Below are 19,932 nucleotides of genomic sequence, written 5' to 3' on the forward strand. Positions count from 1 at the left end.
AATCTTCAGTCTTCCAAGCCAGAGCTATGGAATCATGCTTCTCTGAGCCTCAACTACCTCTAAAGGTATCTCAGTGGGTAGGGTTCCCAGGTCCTCACTTCTGCTTCAAACCAGAACACTTTTCCTAGTTTAGAAACCCAGAGTAAGATTTAACTTGGGGAGAAAATGAAGAAAACAAAACAAAACAAAAAAACCACAATCATGAATGAGAGAAAATCACCAACCTGGACAAATGAGGCTTTGTCATCATCTCAGAGCCAGATAGTCACTGGGGCAGAGGGTGCTAGCTGCCACCCAATATCCAAAAGCCAGTACTTGATTTACAGAATTCTAATTTATTTGGGATGGCAATGCATTAGCTAACAGACTACAGATTAAGTTTGGGTGAGAGTCCCAGGAGCCTTCAAGAGAACAGGCTCAGCGGTTCCATTTTGCTTTTTCTCCCTTTCGTCTTCCTGATGCCTGGTCTGCAGATATAGTGGCTGGAGCTTTAGCAGTCATCTTAGACTATGAGATGTAACCTGCAGAATGGAAACCATGTATGCCAGAGCCAAAAGACAGAAGGGACCTAGGCCTCTGATAATGTTTCAGAACTTACCACTAGCATCAGACTCCCTAACTCAATAATTTCTTACATGAGAAAATAAATCCTAAGCCATTGGGGTCACAAATCCCATTACTCACAGCCCAGTCTAACCCTCAATGATCCATTCATTATGTCTATAATACCACTTATTTCACTATATATTTGAATCTCCTCTACTTATGACTGTAACTCTTTCAGTATCCTACTGTTTTTGTGGAACAGTGCCATCTAATAGAACTTTCAGCAATAATGGAGATAATTCATATCCACAATGTCCAACAGGGTTGCCACTAGTCACTTGTGGTTAATAAGTACTTAAAATGTGTTGACTGTAACTAAAGAACTGGATTTTTAATTTTTTAAAACTTAATTTAAATATAAATACCTACATGTATTTAGTACTAGTACTGTCCTATCTTCTAGAACCTTTGCAATCCTCCCTTTCCCCCTTGCCTTTTCATTCTGGGAAATCTCATTTACTTGCACAGTTTTACCTATCACCCTAAAGTGTACTTCTTAACAGAATTCCAGACCTACATTTTCACCTGGTCCAGATAATGGCCAGCGGTTACTTTAAACCATTTCCCTTCAAAGCCTGTTCCTATTGACTCCTCTAATCTTCTAGTTGCCTGAATTCAAAACTGGAAAGTCCTCCTTGATATTTTCCTTAAGCATACACAATGCCTTGTCACATCAAATGTACTTACCAACTGCAAACAACATGTATTCTATCATCCCAATAACTCACATCCATTTTCTCCCCTGCTGTCACAATACCCTGTTCACCCTAATTCCTCTCTATTACTACTGTTTTTCAACTGTTCTCTCCTTGCACTCTCTTATTCTTGTTCATCTTACAAGGTATTGCTAGATCAATCTTCCTTAAGCACACCTCTGATGTCACTCACTTGCTTAAAGCTTCAATGGTTAATGCTGCTGAATTAAGTAACCAAGAATACTTGACTTTCCTGAGCAATCGCTTTATTTCCTCCTTGCTAATGAATAGATCATACAACATTTTTGCTCTATGTTCAATCATACTAACATTGTAATGTTAGCCTTACACTAAGACATGTACATCCTTCTAATTTCTTTGGTCCTTATTTTCTATTTCAAAACTTTGTTAAAAGTATTCTTTGTTCCATTTTATCTCTAGTTCTTTTTGGAAAGATTAAAAATATAAGATAAACTCAGTACACATTTCTCTGCCTGAAATTCAGTGTCAACGAAAATACGATCTCAGCCTACTTGATCTCTCACTACTGTTTTACCCACTCCTTACGCTACACACAGCCAGATTTTATTATTCATTGTTCCCCACATAGAATCTAACTTTTCTGCCTCCACACATCCTGTTAACTACATTTGGAACAATGTCCCTGATCCCTGCCTTAATAAGTCCTTTGGCATCTTAGATTACTATTCCAACTCATCCTTTATAACCTTTAAAAAAAAAAAAAAGCTCAGTCTTTTACTGATTTTCATAATACCATTCTACCAACCTGATATGTTATTTCTTTCCTACTTAAATTAAAACTCTATTCTAGTGCTTTTAAATTTTAAGTGTGAAAGAATATATAGACAAATCTCGTAAGTCATACTATGATATGAAGTTATAGATGGTGTATCTTACCCCTATTTTCCAAATTTTCTACCAAAAAAAAAAAAAAAAAAAAAAAGCCATGTATTACCTTTATAATTAGAGGGGAAAAAAAAATGCCAGGCAAACGTCAACAGGGACACTGCTAATTGTGTCTCCTCTGTGGGGCTCAGCTGAATGACTAACACATAAAACATGCTTCGGTAAGTATCTGTTAAACAGGCATTTATGTCAGGGATCATCTGAAGGAACACAGTACTTTAATGTGGACAGGGCCTTTGTGATCACATGTTAATAAGCATTCTTATTTCATAAATAGTAAAAAAACTGTTAATCCAAGAAGATGAAGAACTGTCTCAAGGTCTCACCGCAATGTTGTTGAATTAAGTCTAAGCCCCAGAATAGTCTTCAAATACAAAAATATGACATAGTATAATATTATAATAAAAACAAAACTACCAAAATACAATGGGCAGCAAAATACCTAAACAACATATATAAGAAATGATTAAATGATCAAAAAAAGGAAAAGAGTTACATAATTAATCCCTCAGAGAGACTTCCGGTTTTAGCTCTGACATGTAAAGAGCTTAGAGTTGTCATTCCCATCGTTACGAAAACAAAAAACTGAACAAACCAAAATCATTGACTTTTCTTGAGCTCCTTAGAATTCACAGGGCAAACTGTCACCCTGAAATCTGGAGAGACAAGACAAATACAGAGAATCTTAGCCAAATACACAGAATCGCAACCAGCCATCTGCTATATGGAACAGAAGCCACTGGAGTCATAAATTGGTAAAAACACTTAAAATGATAATTTCGACAAATTGCTGGAGGCTGAACATGGACTAGCTTGAGTAAGAAAAACAATCTTAGGAGGGGTTCCTAACACTTTTGCGGGTTTTCCCTCCAAGAATCCCACTAGGTTTTCTTGGTGAAGAACCAAAAAAGATCTCCTTAAAGCTCTGAGAAGGAGGAGAAGATTAAGAATTGCAAAGTATGCCCAGAACGTTCTTTACAATAAAGGCCTACTCTTCAGGGAAAAAGATTTTACCAGAGCCTTTTCTGAAGTGGGGAAAGGGAACTTCCCTGACTATAGCCACTTCTAGTCTTCCTATCTCATCTATGGAGGGAAAAAGTTAAGAAAGGCTTGGGAAGGTCAGAGGCCTGAGGATACAGGCCTACTAAAGCACTGAGACTTAATCATCAGATTACAGGGGGCTTCTACTCCCCTGTGCCTTATCACTACTCCAACAAGGCTCTGGTGTAACAACAATGGAGTCTACTAAAAGATGCAGACTGTATCTAAGGAGTTTTTAAAAAAGCCCAAAGACAACAGGGGAGACAAGAAGAATACCAGAGGAAGTCTGAAGCTTCCGACACCTACAGCTAACATTAAACATAGCCCAACTCCTGGTTAAATGGACATAAGACCTAACATAAAGGGCCTATTGACCTCAGCTCCTACTACCCAATGATGCATCATGTCTAACTTCCAACAAACAAATACAAGATGTGTTAAAAGGCAAGAAAAATCAGTCTGAAGTGATAAAGTATCAGAACCACCCAGATTTTGGAATTAACAAAGAATTTAAAGTAACTCTGATTAATATATTAGGTGCTCTCATGAAAAAAGTAAACAACATGTAAGACAGATGGATAACGTAAATAGATTTTTTTTGTTTGTTTAGAAGCTTTAAAAAAATCTAGAGGAAATGCTAGAAATCAAAAACACTGTAACAGAATGCCCTTCATGGGCTCATCAGGAGATGGGAGACAGCCAAGGCCTGAGTCCGTGAACTTGAAGATAGGTTAACAGAAACTTCCCAAACTGAAAATCAAAGAGAGAAAAAAAAAAAAAAAAGGCACAGAACTGCAGGAGAATCTCAAAATGGACCAGAACATCTAAGAACTGTGGGAAATTGAGGCAGAGACAGATAAAAGTAAAATAGGATACATTCATTTTGGAATACAGAAGGAAAAGAGAGGAAGAAACAAAAGAAATATCTGAAGCAATAATGGCCAAGAATTTTCCAAAATTAATGAGATTCCAAACCACAGATCTAGGAAGTTCAGAAAACACCAACCAAGCAACTATACCTAGGCATGTCATATTCAAACTGTAGAAAACCAAAGACAGAGATAATCTTTTTTTTTTTTAAAGATTTTATTTATTTATTTGAGAGAGAGGATGAGAGGAGAGAGAGAGCACAAGAGAGGGGGGAGGGTCAGAGGGCAAAGCAGACTCCCTGCTGAGCAGGGAGCCCGATGCGGGACTCAATCCCGGGACTCCAGGATCATGACCTGAGCCGAAGGCAGTCGCTTAACCAACTGAGCCACCCAGGCGCCCCAAGACAGAGATAATCTTGAATAAAGCTGGGGATGGGGAGTAAGTTGAGGGGATATGGGGAAAACCTTACCTAAACAGGAATAAGGATGGGAATTATAGCAGACTTCTTGTCATAAACAATGCAGGCAAGAAGACAGGAGGGTAAAATATTTAAAGTGTTGTTGAAAGAAAAACCTCACCAACCTAGAATTCTATATCCCAGTGAAATTATCCTTCAAAAGTGAAGAAAAAATTAAGGGTTTCTCAGGCAATGAAAAACTGAGGGAATTCATCTCTAGCAGATCCGCCCTGAAAGAAATATTAAAAGAAGTTCTTTAGGAAGAGGGAAAATGATATAGATCAGAAACTTGGATCTACAGAAAGGAAGCATCAGAAAAGGAATATGTGAAAGTAAAAGAGAATCTTTTGTTTTCTTATTCTTGGCGTAAAAAGTAACTTCTTTAAATAATAACAATAGCAATGTACTGGGTGATTACAGCATATGACAGCAATGTTATGAGGATGGGAGGGAAGAATTGGGATGATTCTGTTAAAAGGTATCTGCACCATACATGAAGCAGAATAGTGTTTTTGAAGGTGGACTCAGTTAAAACATTTATTGCAAACTAAGGTAACCACCAGAAAAATTACATAGTCCCCTAGAAAATATAATATTAAGAAATGACTTAGATAAAAGCTAATTACATAAAAACTCAAAGTAAAAATGCTACCATTGGAAAAATTTAACAATTAAAATCCTAAGACCATTAATGATAACACACAAATAATTATTGGTTGATGAATGTGGTAGGTATTGTTCTGAGCCATTTACATGTACTATTTCACCTATTTTTAAAAATCATCCTATTTTCAAATGAAGAAACTGAGGCATAGAGATCAAATTACTTGCTCAGTAATGCACAGTAAAGTGGCAGAGCTGAATTTATTCCCAGGCAGTGGACAGCAGTGGATAAGGAAGAACCATATACCAGTAAATACTATCTTTATTATAGACAAAATGAATCAATGGTCTAATCATATGGATTAATCTTGAATGTGGTTTCTAATTCACATTAAAATTCACTAATAATACTATCATATGTTCCATAGACTTAAGTTCTATTATACCTAAAAAAACTCGTATACCAATGATTAAACTGCAAACACATACTGAGGTTTAAAAAAAAAAAAAAAAAAGATGTGTTAATAGATAGGTCTATGAGGTACATGCAGTAAAGTTTTACTACTGCTGTACTTCTTAAAAATCAACACAGAAATAGATTAGAATTTTATGATGTATACAGCAAAAGGCAGCATTTCAGTGTTTCTCTTTAGCAATGATGTATATTTAGCAATGATGTATATTTAGCAATGAATGGTTATATAAAGCCACTACCTTTATCCAATTTTCTAGCTCTAGATAACTTTTCTTGAGATCTCCTTTTTAGTTCTTGGACTGGAATACAAGCCAGTGCTTTCTCCTGGAGAGCAAGGTTCTCATAGACCAGCACATGCTGAATGTTGGACCGGAGAACTTTTAGAATGACTGAGTCAGTAGTAACCTAATAGAAAAAAAAAATTGGTTAGCTTTTCTCCAGTTGCTACAAAAATAACACATAACTGAAAACGGTGGTTCTATGATTTCATAGATAAAGAGGAATGTATGGATTCACTGAAATATAATAATACTCAAAGGCTATACAATATGTTTTAGGAGATACCCATATCTGTGTCACAGTCGAAGATATATCTATTCTTTTCTCTGAATATATTATTGAGGATATATTTAAACAGAGATATGCTAGATTCTTGATTACAAGTTTGGATCAAGATACTGCTCTGAGGGGCGCCTGGGTGGCCCAGATGGTTAAGTGGCTGACTCTTCATTTTGGCTCAGGTCATTTTTTGGCTCCAGTAATGACTGTGAAGTCCTGGGATCAAGCCCTGAGTTGGGTTCTATGCTCAGCAGGGAGTCTGCATGATCTCTCCCTCACCCTCGGCCCCTCCCCCGGCTCATGTGCACCTGAGCGCTCTCTAAAATAAATAAATCTAAAAAAAAAAAAAAAAAAATAGTGCTCTGAGCAATGCATCTGACAGCCTTTCCAGTTCAAATCCCTGCAAGTAACATAATTAAAACAAAAAATAAAACAAAACAAAACTCCATATGGCATTAGCAAAGGAGGAGTACTCTTCAGGGATCAGGACTTTTGAGAAATTCCTGAAAGAGGAAAAACAGATACAAATGGATTAAAGGAAAAAACTATAGCAATATGCCCCCCAAAAAGAGTGGTTATACAAACTAAAGTTTTCAAAATGATCCCAAGAGCAGAGGAGCCACAGGATCCAGATAGAAAAGGGCCTTGGAACAAACATTAGTGACACTGGCTGGGCTCTGCAGGAGGAATAGCTAGACATCTTCCCCCTGCCCCCACCCCATCATTCCTTCTCAACAAAGAACCATGCTTCTGAGAAGTGAGGGAGCTGCTTCCCAAAAGGAAAGAGAAACATCCAAGCTCAGAACAGTTGCTTCTGGTACAGACCATCTTGTAGCATGTTCTACCCCTCCCCACAGTTGCTAGAAGCAGATGCTGCATTCACAGATAGGCTAGCAGGAGCTCTCAGACTCACTGAATCTGTAACAACCCATACTGTTGCAAAGATGCATTAGAATCAACATCAGAAGAACTAACCCTGCAGCCATAGCAGCAAGTCTATCTTCAGAGATTCGACAGTATACTGTATTCAGAGAAAGACAACCATGGATCTTGGAAATTAACAATTTAAACACTGAAATAAGAAAGTACACATGGGGCGCCTGGATGGCTCAGATGGTTAAGCGTCTGCCTTCGGCTCGGGTCATGATCCCGGGGTCCTGGGATCGAGTCCCGCATCGGGCTCCCTGCTCCTTGGGAGCCTGCTTCTCACTCTGCCTCTCTGTCTCTCTGTCTCTCATGAATAAATAAATAAAATCTTTAAAAAAAAAAAAAAAAAGAAAGTACACATGGTGTCAAACTGTAGAATAAACATAGCTAAAGAGTGATCAATTAGAAGACTGAGCCAAGACATTTTCTGAGAACGTGGCACACAAAAAACTAAACAGACACTCAAGATAAGTCCAAACGTTTCCAAATCCAGCTGACAGGAAGTCCAGAAAGTAGAGTAGAAAACAGAAGAAAAGATAAACTTCTCAAAGAAATAATGGAAACCAATTTCTGAGAGTTGAAGAAAGAGCCAGTATGAATGGGGGGATAAAACAGGGCATAGAATAGTGACATTTCGTAACAGGTTAAGTAGAAAAACAAAATTCCAAAAGCCTTTTATGAATCAGACATCTCATTAGAAACAATGAAGCAAAATCTTTGAAATTCTGAGGGAAAATGACTGGGAACAGAGGATTCCTACCCAGCCAAATTAATCACACAGGAGGGCAGAATAAGTCCGTTTTCTGATACGTAGCAGTATAAAAGTGTATCACTCCTAAATCTTATCTTAAAGAATTCTTAGAGAAGTTATTGTCCCCTCAAAATATAATATAATCAAAGTAAATAAACAGATCACCCAGGAGTAGAAACTGAGATAAAAGCAGCAGGAGTTAAAAAAATAAACTAGTAAAACCTAAGTTCTGATTATTAAAAATAATTGAAAAGCAAAATCTCAAATTTTCTCATAAAGAAGGTAGCAGGGAAGGGAAAAGAAAAAAGAGTAAAAACTTTCTGAGGTTCCTGTCTTGTTATGTTAGTAAAAAAATATAAAAGTAAATATTTGCATTAAAAATTTAAGGGTAGTAATAGAAGACTAAAAAAGAAGATATTTAACTTTCTAACTTTTAAAGTGAAAATAATGGAAGAAAACTGTTCTCAAAAAAGGGAAAAAACAAAAGGACACAGGCAACACAAAATAAGATGTCAGAAATAAATTCAAACATATTAGCAATTATGGTAAATATGAATGGATTAAATGTGTATATTAAAAGGTAGACACAGATTAATTTAAAAAATAAAAACCATTATCAAATCCTCCCTGACCTTATCCAGGATTTTTTAAAGCACTGGGGATGGGTGCATAAGACATGATCACTTCACTGTCTAAGGGAGGGAAAGGCATTAAATCATGACAAAACCACCATTATTAAGTCAACAAATATTTGTGTATAAATGTGTGTGTGTGTGTGTGTGTGTGTTACATACTGGAAAAATAATGGAGACCAAAATAGTCAAGGATATTATCCTCACAAAGTAGTCTATGGATACAGAAACTAATACTGGTACAACAATGTTCATTTACTCAAATATATAATGAGCCTTTATTATTTGCTAGTTACTGGATATAATGGTAAGTTAGATAATTTATTCATAGGTGTAAGAAGAGTAAGCAAATATAGAGGATAGTGACACTGTACAACAGGGATTCTGAACCTAGAATTCCCTGAAGAAATATTTTTTATATTTGTGGCAAAGTACTAAGGATACGAAGCTAATAGGAAAGGGAAAAGGCTAATCCTATAGGAAGGAACAGCATACAGGTAGCTGGGGAGTGTGTTTATGGGAACAGGCTTAGGAAATTACGTAGGATCAGAGAGAAAATCAGGGTGTTGAGAGCATGGAGAACGAAGGGGAAATGGCGGAGAGAGAAAGCTGAGGATGAAGCTGAATTGGTAAGTGGCTAGATCCTTCTGGTCTCTTTCCATTGTAATGGGAAGCTATTAAAGACACTTAAGCAAGGGAGTAAAACCATCAGATTTACATTTTCAGAATATCACTCTAGCTGTAGCTAGAGAAAGGAGGCTACAGATGATCCAATGGAGGCCGACTGCAGAACTCTGAAAGAGCTGGTGGCTTTAGTAGAAGTAAAGTGTAAAAAGAACTTAGGAAATAGGATCAACAAGTCTCAGTGACTGAACTGTGGAGTCGGGGCAGTTAGAAAAGTAGAAAAATACATTAGTAATGATCTGTGGATTTTGAGTGAGCAACTAACTGGGTCAATGGTTGAACCACTTATGGTAGAAGAAAAACCAGGAAATGATTGACTGAGCTAAAGATGATCAACGGTCAAGTAAAAATGAACTGAAAATAAGTATATTAAATTTAGCAGCATGGAGATTTTTGATGATCTTAGGAAGATTTCTAATAGTGTTAATAAGGAAAACAAGTTGTAAAAAACTTAGTTGTGTAACCATGTCCCCAAGTGGCCTAAGAGTACCAAAGTAGCTGCACAAAATGGTCTACTGGAAAGTGTACAGAAAATATTAGAACTCCTATTTGTTTGGTTTTTTTTTGCCAAAAAAATAAAGCAATTAAGTTATAATAACATTTAGTATTTGGGTGATCTGTGGCTAGCAAGCTAGCCTGAGGAGAGAAAGGACCAAAGTACAGAGGGAGTTAACAACAGGCATGTTCACTCCTACTTCTACTCTTACCATATTACAAGGTTTTGCGATTCATATGTGCCTGGCTAAGTGAATTTATAGATTATGTTATATAGTTTTCACTAATGAACCCTCAACCTAGCTGTAAAAGATTATAAAGACTGGGGGCACTTGGCTGGCTCAGTTGGCGGAGCGTGCAGCGCTTGATCCTGGGGTTGTGAGTTCAAGCCCTGAGTTGGGTGTGATTACTTAAAAATAAAATCTTAAAAAAAAAAAAAGACATCTCATCATCCTAAATTATGTTCTGAAGGTCTTTTGACTATAATACTGTGATTATCTTTATTTTAAAAATTTATTTATTTATTTAAGAGAACACCAGCGGGGAGGAGAGGCAGAGGGAGAAGCAGACTCCCTGCTGAGCAGGGAGCCCAATGTGGGGCTTGATCCCAGGACTCTGGGATCATGACCTGAGCCAAAGGCAGACTTTTAACCAACTGAGGCACCCAGGCGCCCCTTACATCAATGATATATTAATACATTTTTAAAAATTAAAAATATTTACTCAATAGCTTTTGTTGACATTGTTTCCCGATACAGTATAATGGCATAATGGTACATGTATATAATTTATAAACAAAAATATATATTGAAAGGCTATGCTCAAACATTTTACTGATACGGTACATGATTAAAGAATGGAAGCTTGCTAGACAAGTATGTGAGAAGTAAAGATATAGTGATGAGTACAGGGAGCTCTTCCGGAAACTTGCTGTAAAGAAATGAGAACTAGAGGACATGTAGGATCCAGGGATATTTGTATGCTGGCTTGTTTCTCAGATAGGAGAGTTTACAGGAAAGGTTCCTAAACATTGATCTGCTTGTGAAAAATACAGATTCCGCAATTCCTCCCCATCCCTTTCTGATTTAGCCAGTCTGGGGTTACATCTAGGAACCTGAATGTCCAGCTCATCCTGATGCCAACAGCCTAACCTTAGATAAAAACTGGCCTTTATAAACCAAGGCTTCAATGCCAATGAGAAGAATCCCCAAGAAAAGAGGAGGTTCAAGACTGCACACAGTCCCTGTGAGATTCCACAGTGAGCAGAGAAGAAGGGATGCAGGGACAAAGGAGGAGCTGGCTTTTGTTCGGAGCAGACATGGTTGCCCCACTTCCAGAAGGGATGAGTGCAACAGATGACTGAAGAAACTTACTGAAGATCTAGTGATGAGAAATCCAGGGTATTCCCAACAGGGAGGAATATGCTCCTTTACCAGAACTGATACAGAAACACACAAAACAGGTCTCCATTTTTAAAGAATTCTTACAAAAAGGCAGAGCTATATTTTTGTTATTGTTCTTTAATTAAACGCAGGTTTTCATTTACTGAGAGAGGTAAGAACTCATCTAGAGAACTTTTAGTTTCAATCTGATACTTCCAATCTGGAAATTACCTCATTCGTTGTGGTTTTTATGGCACTCAAACAATCCTGAACAATAGAGTTTATTTTCTTGCCTTATTTCTTTACATATTCTTTGGCACAACTCCATACACACTAAGAGATAAAAGCAAAGTCTGCCGATTGCATGGCAACTACAGCAGCTGGGCAACCAGGTACACAAGGCAGCAGTTAACTGCCTGAGGGAGGCGAAGTTACTTGGGAGTACAAAGAGAAGTTCAAAATGTGCAATCTGTCTGGTTTTAGGTCAAAAAGATGGTTTGCTCCACTGATCATACTTAGATTTCAATTATTTTGGTTTCTAATGTGAAATATATTCAAGACTCTTCATAAGAAAAAAATATATAATATGTATATTTTGTCAAATCATGTGATATAACCCGTGGAAGCTGGATTACTTCTTTAGTAAAGGACCAGGGGTCCTCAAGCCCACCAGTCTTCCTTCTACCTTTATGTAGCCTTTTGCTTTTGTGACTTTTAAATTTAGAACCTGTTTTTAAGCATAAAAGTTCTGTTTAATAATTTTTTAACCTTAGTTTTAATCAGCGTGTGACTTCAATCATCTTATTTCTTACAACCCCTCCCCTTTTTTCTATTTATAAAAGTAAATGTTGTTGTAAGAAATTCTCAGGAAATACTGAGTGGTATAAATAATAAGGAATCACCTGTAATTTTACCCTAAGATAAAATTATAGCTAAGATGTCTGTGTATAGCTTTCCAGACCTTTTAAAATGAATATGTTTATGTATGTGCATTTTTAATATGAAAATTGAAATATAATATACATATACACAACATATGTTGTTTAATTTTGGAATTCCCAGTTTACCATTTTTTCCCCATATAATAACTCTCTTAATGCCAAAATAGACCACAGCATCATTTTTAATGGATGCTAAGAATTCCAGTATACAGACGTGTTGTAATTTAAGTGATCTGGTATGCAGTATATTTTACCTTTAAGAATGGTAGGTTCACAACAAGAAATTGGACATTTAAATCTTATGTCCAAATAGAAGACTTCTTCTCTAAAGAGATCATATAAAGATCCAGACTAAAAGGTTTCTTATGAGATTAAGTTTAAAAATAAACCAACTCATAAAAAAATAAAATAAACCAACTCATTTTATCATTGTCTAACAATACAATATTATATTTATAATTTCAACAGAATAATTTCAAATGATAATTCTTTTAAATAAATAAATGCATACCCACATACACAACGGGCAAGAATTTCTAGAGTGATTAGAGCTGATGAAAGTCCTTAACAATTCTATACACATTTTAAAAGTAGGCATGTGCCAAATAAAAGTATGCAGCTAAACTAGTTGTGTAATAACTGAAGGCTTATTTTAAGCAAATCATACTTCAGAATCACATATTTTCAACCTAGATAAAGTTGCAAAATTGGAAAAATAATGCTTTTAACATTCTAATGTTCTATGTCTTTGAAAAACTATCTCTGCTGTTTCGAAACTCCTTTTCAAAGGCAAAGGGTATAAAAATATATAAAGGGTTATTGGGAAATTATGTCCTTTAGGAACACTAAACACTCAGCATGTATAACCAACAAATTTAAAAGTCAAGTGAGTCATTAGGGAAATGCAAATTAAAGCCACAATGAGATACTACCTAACATCCACTAAAATTGCCACAATAAAAAAAACATAGTAAGTGTCAGTGAGGATATTGAGAAATTGTAACATTCACACACTGCTGGTGAGAATGTAAAATGGTGCCACAACTTTGGAAAACAGCTTGGCAATTTCTTAAAACATTAAACATAAACTTACCATACAGCCTAGTGGTTCCACTCCTAGGAATCTACCCAAATGAAAACACGCCCACACAAAACCTTGTATGTGAATGTTCACAGCAGCATTATTCATAATTGGCAAAGATGGGAAACAACCCAAATGTCCATCATGGAATACTATCCAGCAATAAAAAGGAATAAATTACTGATACATCCTACAATATGAATAAACTTCAAAAACATACAAAGTAGAAGAAGCCAAAAGCAAAAAGCTACATATTGTGTAATTCCACTTACATAAAATATCCAGAAAAAGCAGCAAAATAAGTTTCTAACATCATTACCTTTTACTGAGTACCACTATATTCCAGTACTTTATATCTTAAAGGAAAAGCTTATTGGCAAACTTCAACATCATTGACTATCACTTTAATTTATATTTCAAAATTTTACTTTGCAGTTTTAACCAAATAAATATTATAATAGTGATGAGCACATGAGTGCTCAGGATTTATCTAGTTTATACACATTCAATGCTTTTTAATTCTTTCTCTTGCTGCTTGACTTTGGTCTATTTTAATTATCAATTAAGTACCCCCACTCAAAACAGGCAAGGCAGGGGAACATAACTGTCAAATTCTGTAGTATAACAAATAGTGGTGATGAATGCTTAAATAACAAAATACTTTTTTAAACTATGCATTCCAGTGATCCATGGATAACCAAGATTTGGTGATAAAAAACAAGATTCATTCTAATTTCTCCCAATTCCCTTAAGGAACTCAGAAAAAGATAGTGTCCCAAGGACTAGAGAAATAAGAATTGGTAATAGACTGCCTATTAAAAGCATATGTGTATAGGAAAGTTTATTTTCTTCTAAACTCTACATTTGTTTTGTCAATAAAATGACATTTTGTTTTTAGTTTAGTATCCAGAGGCTTTCTGGTGATTACAGAGTTTTAAAGGCCTCAAATTATATCTGAATTGCAAAGTTAAGAATCAAAAAAAAAAAAAGGTTACAGAAGAGTCAGAAAATGTGAATTTATCTTCTGAGTCAGAACACTAACGAAATACTACTTAGTCCAGGAAATAGCTATTTTGTAAAATAAAATGTTTTCATGTATTACACTCTTTTCTGTAAAGCTGGTTAGTACTGTGCATTTTAAACTGTAACACTGAGATTCAACAAAAGATAAAGTAGGGAATCTTAAAAGATATATTCCAACACTATAATTAGAAAACATAAGAAATGGCGCTCAAAATGAAGAAGTTAAATGTGCTTCTGTATCAACCTTAACTGCAAAACTGAAGACGAGATGGAACACACATGCTCACGAGAGGGGCACAAAAGAATCCACTGGGGCGCATCTTAGATTTACTTTTTATTTCGCCTTTTTTAACAAAATTGTTGTATAAGGTACATAACATACTAGAAGTATATAATTTATAAGGAAATAGATGCTGGGTTATGTACTCAACATTTTATTACTGTTAAGATGTGTAACCAAAAACCACTCTTCTAAGGAACGGACTGACTAGTAGGGTTACTATTATGTCACATTAGAATTAAGTAGTCACATTTTTCCATTATTCTGTGATAACTTTGTACTGAATGGAGCAGCTCAGATACTTTACAGAAAGAATTATTATCACCAAGGGCAAACCTTTATAGTTTATAAAGACCTTTATAGTTTACAATGTTTTCATGTATGTTATCTCATGGAATACCCACAGCCACTTAGTATCATTACTAATTGATCTGACATATTCAGTAACAGTTTCTCGAAAGCATTTGTAAACACTATTTGTATTTATTATTATTAGAAGTAAAAATTAGCTGTGAAGCTAATGAGAGGAGAAAATATTTTAAAGACTGTAAGTAAATTGAAGCACAAAGAAATATGTTTTAGAAGAGTTAATCCTCCACAAAAAAAAGTTTGGAAACCATTCAACAAGAATTATATAAAAGGACAGTTAACTGTCTCTTCCCCTGATAGCCTTTACCACCTTTATTCTTTAGTTTTTAAAGACAAGCTTAGGATCTTCTCAGCATAAACAAAGAAATGACCACCAGGGAAGTGAGGTTAAAGACTCTGCAATTACTCAACTGGAGAAAATTAAGGGTAGATTTAATAACTGACTCTATACATAAGTTCCGCTTTATGGAGGACAGTGACAAGATGTTTTACTAAAATTAAAATAAGAGGATACAAGTTGAAGCTGGCTACTGACAAAATTACTATAGAAAAAAAAAAATCACAAAATTTTTGAGTGAAAATTCAGAGGAAAACTTAAGGACCTCTATCAAAAGGAATTTTTGTAAACAGGATAGTTTCCTATTAAATGAGATCAGTTAAGTGTACCAAGGATGCCTGTAAGAGATCAAAAGTTTGAATGCAGTTCTTCAGAAGTATGCATCTGTGTATGCCACTAACTAAACTTCACTAATCTGGTAGCACCCCTCTCAATAAATTAATGCATTGTTATTTACCTTAAAGAAGCGGATTTCTTTTACCAAACTGAGGGGTTGATAATGGTTAGGTTACTGGAATTAATAATCTTCATAATGAATGGCAGCAGGTAAAATTTAGATCAGAAGTTATCAGTTTCCAGTAAAGGAAATCTAATATGACTGCCATTGTCCAGCAAGTCTGTTACTTTGTTTTAGGTTAAAGACATAGGCTAACTTGTTACTGATTTATGTACCAAGGCAATGGGTACATTTATGAATGACAAAATGATGAAATGCCTAAGAAGCAATAAACCAAAAGTTAAGATTTAAAAGTATAAAAAAAGACAACCATTTTCCCTTTGTTAAAATTTGACAATTTTTTAAAGACCTAAGGAAATCTGGATGTATTACAATTCTAAGAACCAAGAATACCGAGGGCATAAATTCAGGAATTTAAAGCTTTTGCTGTTTCAATACTTTGAATAGTTAAGAAAGGTTTAATTCTAACATTACCATTGGAGCAGATGGTCGATTTGATGACTGTCCTTCACTGTTCCCTGCATGCTGGATTAACCCACTAGGATTTGAAGACTGTGTTATAGGAAGCTGGGTACTGGATGCAGGTTGCTGAGATAATTCTACTTTGTAACTCTTATTTGATCCATCCAATCTGCTACTTCTCTCTATGGCAATCAGGTCTCGAATTTTTTGCAGCTGCTCCACTGAAGCTTTTTTAGGAAAGATAAGATGTGTTTCTCCCTGGAATTTATAAAATTGGGAAAAATTTTAACCTCTGCTTTATACTGACAGTCATTCATATATATCTATAAAATGAAATCAATACCACAGAATACATCATATTTTAACAATCATTCTGTTTTCCTACCATTATGGTACCTTTTTTTAAATAGTCAAAGGTAAAAAGTGCCTATATATGAACCAGGAAGTTAAGAAAATTGGGTCTCCTCCTTTGCATATAATGCTTAGCTTATCTGATTGGTTCAAAGGCCGTTAGAAAAATCTTTTCTTTTAGAAATAATAAGTCACAAAGTCTCATAAGAATTATAAAAATGCACATTCCTATCTTCTCTGCAATAGTATATGATACTACTATTCTCTGTGAAATTCCTTATGAAATAATAGTAATTACTAGAGATGCAGCCATATAAAATGATCCGGGGTCAAGAAGTTATATATATAACAACCTTTGAATCTCCTAAACCCAAGACCTTAAAGAATAGCTACATGATTAGAAGTTTGGATATAGGGTCCACTAATTTTTCCAAGAAAACAAGAAGTACAGCCTGATGGTCAATTCAAAACTATGGATTGCTAACAGTACTACAAAGGTGGTCCAAACAAAACAATCAAACAAAAATCCCGTTCTTCAAGTGGTGATTCATTTAATAAACACCCATCATATAATCAGAGTGCTTTAAGATACAACAAACATTACAACAAAGCTCACATTGTAAAACAGTCAGCAAATTACAAAACAAAAGTTAAATGAAAATATCTTCAATCAAGTTTCAAGACACTGAGAAGCAACAGTGTTAAAATAATTAATTCCACCAACTGCATATGAGATAAAATGACTGTTAACGTGTAGTAGACAGACTTGCAGATTTTAAGCTTAATTTAAGTTAAGCTTCACAACTGAGAATGACCTATTTCCCTGGTGATGGCAGACCTATCAGAATCAACTGACCAACACATTTCTCACTAATGACATGAAAATTAATTCCATATGAATCCCTTTTAAAAAGCTAGAAGAGGCCATTAAGCTCTATATATTCATTACCCATAATAGCTGTAAAAACAAAACTATCATTTATTGTGTTCATGTGTTCTAGGTGCTATGCTAAACATTTTATGTATGTTATCTCAAGTAATCCTCACAATCACCCTGAAATGTAGGTATTAGGTTTATCACTATTCTTTATATGAAAATATGAAAGCTCAGAAAAGTAAAATAATCTGCCTGATGCTACAGAATAATTGTTGGAGTAAACCTTAATTGTTAAGCTATAACTGACTACATCTTAAACTGAACAGAGACCAAAAACCATAAGCTTGTACTAATAGTTGGAAGTGTTGAGCAAAAAGAGAATATTTCTACAGCTGTGATGACATATATGATTAGCATTGGATCACAATGATTTTCCAACATTAGAAAGGAACCACCTCACATCTCTGATGAGGTTTCTCTTTAGAAACCAGGTATCTAGGTTAAAACCAAATACGGATGCTTCCCATCTCATACCGTTAGTTGAGCAGCACTGAGAGAGGTAGAAGACACCATGGGCCAAGGTGGAAATCCAGCATAACAGCTATCTGGATCTATGTTCAGTCCATACCACAGAGAAGGCCCTGATAAGACAGAGATGCTGCTTGTGCCTTGCTCCCCTCCCTTCTAACTTTTCAGGACCAGTCCTAAAAGAATGTAGGATTATGGCCAAAGTGTCTATACCAAAAAGTTTCATCAACAGCACTGTATTTTCACAAAAGGACAAAATGACAGGCTTAATGCACTAGATCCAGTAACACTTTAAGAAATTAATGAGAATTCCAGTATTTAACAAAATCCGTATTTCTCAACACATTTTTGCTAAGACAATTCTCACTGTCAGATGTTAAGCAAACCTGGCTCCTGCCCACTAAATGCTGGTAATATCTTTTAGTCACCAAAACAACCAAAACTGCCCTCCTCCTATGGTACCTGATGAGAACCACTCCACTCATGAAGCCGGAGGAGTCGCATATCCATGCGGATCCCAGTCTTTCTCAACCTCCCTCTCAAAATTTTCACAAAGAATGTAGCCTCAGAGGCAAGTAGGCCCAAAAGTACCCAGGATTTTAATATATACCCGAACATTTTGGGGATGGGTCTGAGATTCCTACTTCATCTTAAAGCCTACTGAGTTTCTTTCTAATGGTAGAGTTCAATTGCAATGCCATTGGTTCCTTCTGCAACTTAGCCACACTGATAAAACATTTATTGCAGGGGTGCCTGGGTGGTTCAGTTGGTTAAGTGACTGCCTTTGGCTTAGGTCATGATCCCAGGGTCCTGGGATCCAGCCCCACATCGGGATCCCTGCTCCTCGGGGCGCCTGTTTCTCCCTCTCCCTCTGCCTGCCGCTCCCCGTTTGTGCTTTCTCTCGCTCTGTCAAATAAATAAATAAAATCTTAAAAAAAAAAATTTATTGCAGATGGGTCCTGAGGTATGACATCTGAAGACAATCAGAAATTTGAAGTACAAATTAGTCTGATCAAAGCATGTTCATCTTTTCTGAAATTGTCGCTCCATTTGTGTCAAATACTACTGCAAGTCTCAATCTAGCTTGTTACCTGGCACTGGTGTGCCCAACCTTTGGGTCTGTCTGAGACGGGTTTTCTAGAATGTGGGATTTTGAGTACTAAACCCAGGACAGCCCCAGGCAAACTGGGATGGTTGTCATCATACCCGGCACTCAAATATTTGTTGAATGAAAAGACAAATATGACTCCACAGAATATGTGACACTTCAAAACTGAGAAATCAGTAGTTTCCAGTTGTCATTTACTAAATTTTTCTGTCTTTTAACTCAAAAGTCTGTATTTCCTTGAACAAAATCAGCAATGTTCTCAATTTTTCCTCTTATCCTTTTAAGTTCTTTATGTTCAGATGTCGGTAACTAACAAGCAGATGACAACATAATTTATATCTCCAGGCTGACCTCTCCTTTTGAGTTACAGACTCATATATCCAACTGCCTACTTGTTATCTCTACTTGAATGGTTAACAGTGTATCAGTTATAATCATCCAAAAGAGGAAGTAGTGATTTCTCCTGGCATCTGCTACACTCCAAGATTTCTCAATCTGAATTAATGGTTACTTGCATCCACTTAGATGCTCAAACCAAAGCCTAGTAGTATCCGATTCCTTCCTTTCCCTTGTGCCCCACAATCAATTCATCAAGTCCTGCAGGCTCTGCTTAAAAAAAAAAATTCTCGATGCCTCTACTTTTCCCCCATCTCCACTGCCAACAGTCTTTAATTCAACAAATGTTTACTGTGTGCCTCAATGTATTCTAGGAGCTAGCAAGAGGGGACAAAAAGATAAAAGGCTCTGCCCTCACGGAACCATTTTCAAACCATTTTTGTTTCTCCTTTAGGCTGATAAAAGCTTTCTAACTGGTCTCCCTGCTTCATCTCTTGCCCCCACCCCAGAACATCCAGAACATTCACTTTACAACAGCTAAAATATTATTCCATACCTAGAACCTTCCTATGGTTTCCCATCTCACTTAGAATGAAGTCCAAGTCTTTATCACAGTCCTCAAAACCGCACACCCTGGATTCTGCTGGCCTGTGTAGCTACTTTCTGTGCCAAAGCTAAT

General features: G+C 36.0%; 1 protein-coding gene across 4 annotated transcripts in view; it reads right to left on the minus strand.

Moving 5' to 3' along the window:
• Positions 1–19,932, minus strand: part of NGLY1 (N-glycanase 1) — a 56,680-nt gene that overhangs the window by 24,326 nt on the left and 12,422 nt on the right. For 3 of the 4 annotated variants that reach the window (XM_064588763.1, XM_064588767.1, XM_064588762.1), the window contains exons 3-4: positions 16,066–16,311; positions 5,914–6,079 (exon numbers count right to left, since the gene is read on the minus strand). In XM_064588763.1, coding sequence (XP_064444833.1) covers positions 5,914–6,079; positions 16,066–16,311 — 412 coding nt within the window. The remainder of the gene's footprint in view (positions 1–5,913; positions 6,080–16,065; positions 16,312–19,932) is intronic. The other variant, XM_064588765.1, reaches the window with a different exon arrangement.

The sequence above is a fragment of the Mirounga angustirostris genome, unplaced genomic scaffold, assembly GCF_029215605.1.
Source record: "Mirounga angustirostris isolate CCGP_5_RB_7025 unplaced genomic scaffold, mMirAng1.0.hap1 SCAF_1, whole genome shotgun sequence".
Taxonomy (NCBI): domain Eukaryota; kingdom Metazoa; phylum Chordata; class Mammalia; order Carnivora; family Phocidae; genus Mirounga; species Mirounga angustirostris.